This window comes from Benincasa hispida, chromosome 3 (genome assembly GCF_009727055.1).
Source record: "Benincasa hispida cultivar B227 chromosome 3, ASM972705v1, whole genome shotgun sequence".
Classification (NCBI taxonomy): domain Eukaryota; kingdom Viridiplantae; phylum Streptophyta; class Magnoliopsida; order Cucurbitales; family Cucurbitaceae; genus Benincasa; species Benincasa hispida.
Window position 1 is genome coordinate 17,267,085 of NC_052351.1, and position 4,198 is coordinate 17,271,282.

General features: G+C 25.8%; 1 protein-coding gene across 2 annotated transcripts; it reads right to left on the bottom strand.

Moving 5' to 3' along the window:
* Positions 1–607: 607 nt before the first annotated feature.
* On the bottom strand, positions 608–3,837 carry LOC120074250 (bZIP transcription factor 44-like). Of its 2 annotated transcripts, XM_039027310.1 has the most exons (3): positions 3,504–3,837; positions 3,224–3,383; positions 608–1,107 (listed from the first exon to the last, which is right to left on the bottom strand). In XM_039027310.1, exons 1-3 carry the CDS (start codon positions 3,623–3,625, stop codon positions 859–861), a joined length of 531 nt encoding a protein of 176 aa, XP_038883238.1. In that variant the 5' UTR covers positions 3,626–3,837; the 3' UTR covers positions 608–858. The 2 variants fall into 2 exon arrangements, with proteins under 2 accessions (XP_038883238.1, XP_038883239.1); XM_039027311.1 differs by having other exon boundaries at positions 616–1,107; positions 3,224–3,535.
* Between the last annotated feature and the right edge of the window lie 361 nt (positions 3,838–4,198).

Genomic DNA, 4,198 nt, shown 5'->3' on the forward strand with positions numbered 1-4,198 from the left:
AAAAGCTCACCATAATATATATATTTTGTCAGTTGGAGTGTTTGTATAACTTAAGTATGAATATTTTGGATCAGAGTGGCAGTTCATTGCTGCCTACTTAATTAGAAATTGTACGAAAATAATTATGTTACAGTTTCGTGAGAGGGGCACAACATTGAGTTTCTTATAATTTTTATGGAAAAAAGGATATAAATCAGTACTAATCCTGGCACATGCGATGCATATTTATCTTTTTCCAATGGAATCTTCAAGGACAAAATCCTCACTAGTTCTTTTCTTATGTTCTTGATTTAAATAAAAAAAAATTGTTAGTCTTCTCTGGTTTTTATAAGAATGGTGCATTGAATATTTGGATGAGTGATTTTGAGTAGATTTTATTTTATTATTATTATTTTTTTAACGATACCTGAGTTGAGTTATAAGGTAGGGATAGTAAAAAAATCAAAATAGAAATTTACAAGGTTTACTAACAAGATATAAGTTACATCTGCGAGTAGAAAAAAAAAAATCATTATTATAGAGAAATATCAAAGATATAATACTAATAGGGTTAGAGTGTTTTTATATAGAGCATCCTTCTAAATTTTAGAGATAAAATTATAAATAACATAAATGCATGTACAGTCGCTGTGGATTTGATTTATTGAAGTATCAATCCTTTTGAACACCTCAATGTATTTTGTCGGTTCAATTTGAGTGAAATTTTGAACCCATATTATTAATCAATAAAACGATGAGAAAAGTAGGCCATCAACACATCATACACGCACTCACATCAATCAATCTTTATCAACAATTATTTATGTGTTCGGGTTTGTCCTCCATGATTGGTTACTTATAACTTGCAAATGGATATTTCTAAGGGTTGTAATAATAATCTTCCTCTTCAAAGCCATTATTCAAATCGTCAACCTCAAAGGAAAAGGTTTCAAAAACCTCCATGGAGTTTATAAACATTACGATGTCGTTTAGAGACTGTAACCTGTAGGTCAGTTCTAGCATCTGAGTTCGAAGGATCGAATTCTCTACCTCCAAACTAACGTACAGATTTGTCGCCACATTCATGTTTGCTACCATCTCATTGTTATGCTTTTTGAGTCGATTCACCTGTAATAATCAATACAAACACTTTAAGTATCTCACATTAAGGAGCTGAGAGACCTAATAATCTTTTCCAATGACCTTTATGTTTGTGACCTGTAAGATTAATTAAGATAATAGGGTAGTTTTAAAAATAATTTAGAAAAAAAAGATACTTTTGAATGAAATTAGGAAAAGAGTGCTTTTTTTTTTTTTTTTTTTTTAATCTTCATACTTCTAAACATACTTTGGAACGGTAGTGCCATTTTTCCTCACACCATCCAAGGTTGAATTCTTACTCCAAGCTAATTCTATCACTTTGTTATAAAAATATTATAATTATTACATCGTTTTATTTCTAAATATATATATTTGAATTTTTTTTATTGATTTTATGCTAATTCAATTGGAATTTACTTAGCGAGATAGCAATTTAAATACTAAGACAATAATATTTACTTTTTATTCTTTACAAAAAAAAAAACCTTTTTTTTAAATTGTTAATTTTTTTATGAAAGTATTATCTTAAATATTTATAGTGATAAAATTAATATGTAACTTAAATATTAATAATTTTATCACTTTACTATAAAAGATATCAGCTAATTTTATACTCGTTCAATTGTAATTTACTTAGGTAGTTAAATTATAATTTTAATACTAAAATAATAATAATAATAATTATTATTATTCAAAAAACTATTCTTCTTTATTTTTTTACTTTTTTATATAAAAATTTTATTAAAATCTATAATAAAATAAATATCCCTACAAAATTCAGGTATAAAAATAAGATTTCTATACAATTTACTTAAATTATAGTTCAACTGCTAAAATAATAATTATTTTAATAAAGATTTCTGTAAAATTTACTTTTTTATGTAGTTAAATTATAATTTAAATAGTAAAATAAAAATTATTTAATTTTTTATTCTTTACAAAAATAATATTCCTCTTTAATTTTGTTTCTTTTTTTTAATAAAAAAATTCTTAAAAGTTATAATAAAATAAAGAATTTTTATAATTGTTGGGATATAAATTTTTTTTTAATCTCTAATAGAAATCCTTATTTTATTATAACTTTTATATTGAAATGTTATAGGAATATTTATAAAAGTATAACATTTTCATTAGAAAAACCAAAATTTAAAAAGAATAGCTTTGGTAAAGAATAAATAAAATAAATAATTAATGTCTTAATATTTAAATTAGGGGCCTTTTTAAATATAAAAAATATATAAAAATATTTATACTATAACAAAAGCAGTTTTGAACTTTTTGCTATAAAGGGTAAATATTTTGAGAATTTTCTATTATAAGAAATTCCTAAATAACTATCGCGCCAAGTAAATTACAATTGAATTAGTATAAAATTAAATTAAAAAAATCATATATATATATGATGTGATAATTATAATATTCTTTATAGTAAAGTGATATAATTATTTGTATTTAATATTGAAATTCTAAAAACAAGAAAAAGGGAAAGAAAAAGTGCTTGGAGTTCGATTTAAACTTGGGTGGTGTGAGGGAAATGGCAATACTCCATCACCATTCCATAGCACAATAAACCATTCACACATAAACAATCTATTTACATAAATAAAATTTTCGAGTAAAAATTTTGTTTAAGAGACGCATTTCATTAAAGATAAAAAAGTTACACTTTTTTCTTAATTTCTTTTTAAATTATTTTTAAAACTATTCTATTGTTCCAATTAACCCATGTTTGTATATTTCATCAAATTTTACGAAAATATTTCTATTTATTTATTTTTTTTATTGAAAAAGACATCTTTTATCTAATATGTATAAAAGAAATCCAAACTAGTATCTCTTTGAAGATCTCACGTATGGAATGACCTCAATGTGGGCAATTATTTATTTGTCAGGTATAACCTTTTCACTCACTTAAAATCTGACCACTATTTAAAAATTTTAGTACATTTAGAAATAAAATTACCAAAAGTACACGAAAAGGGAAAGTTTTGTAGACTAAGTTTCTATCAAATGTATGTGTAGTAAGCTATGTACAGTCTAGTTTTTACTTTTTAAAATAAGAGAAAAAAATTATATTATTTATAAGACGAAAAAAAAAAATTATCACGCGCTGAAGAAAAGTAATTTTTTAAATTAAAATTACCTGGTCGGTTAGATCATCTAAATGTTTTTGCTTGCGCAGTCGAGATCGTCGAGCTGATTCCCGATTAGATTGCATTCTCCGGCGCTTCCTCTCGGCCTCCTGATCATCTTCCGAGCCTGAGGTTCGGATACCGCCGTTGGCCGACCCAGACGAAGCTCCACTTGAAGATGCCATTAAAGATTAAGGAAAAATGAAAAAGCCTAGCTAAGATATATTATTAAATAAAATTACAAGAGGAAAATAAATGAGGGAGAATAATTAATGGTAAGATTATGTTTACGAGAAGACATAGAACCAGTAAAGGAAGACGACGGAGAAGGATTGAACTAAGTGGGTCCTACGACGAAGAGTTGAGTTTATAATAAACCCAGAAAGAAGAACTTCACTCACAACCGGAGACATGGGTAAGTAGTAATTTGGAGCATCGAGAACAAGAAATTACAATAATTAGCTAAGTAATTTAGATAACACACAAAAATGCAGAAAGAAAAACTTGAGAGAACTCAGATCTAAGTTCTAAGTTCTCATTACTAACAGTGAGAGGGGAGGTGGAAACAGGCTGGTTAGTGGCGGTTTTATAGACTAGAGACAACAACAAGTGCTCCCAATATATGGTGTGCTCAATCAAATCAAAACAAAACTTAAATAATAACTTCTCTTCTCTTTCAATTAATGGTTAATTTTAGTCATTATTATCTTTAATTTAGTCTATATTATTGGGTTTTTTTTTTGTTGATTTTTCTTTAAACTTTACATTATATATCTTTGACTTTTTCCACTCTAATTTTTTAAAAGTATTATTTGCGCATTGTATTTTCTTACATCAAAATTATTATTACCATCTTTTAACTAATTTCGATCAATTCAATTAATGTTAAGGTACTAAATTTGAGGTTTATTAAAATATGAAGATCGAAATTGGACATTATAAAAATATATGACTAAAATTGAACAAATTTCAAAGAAAAGAGACCA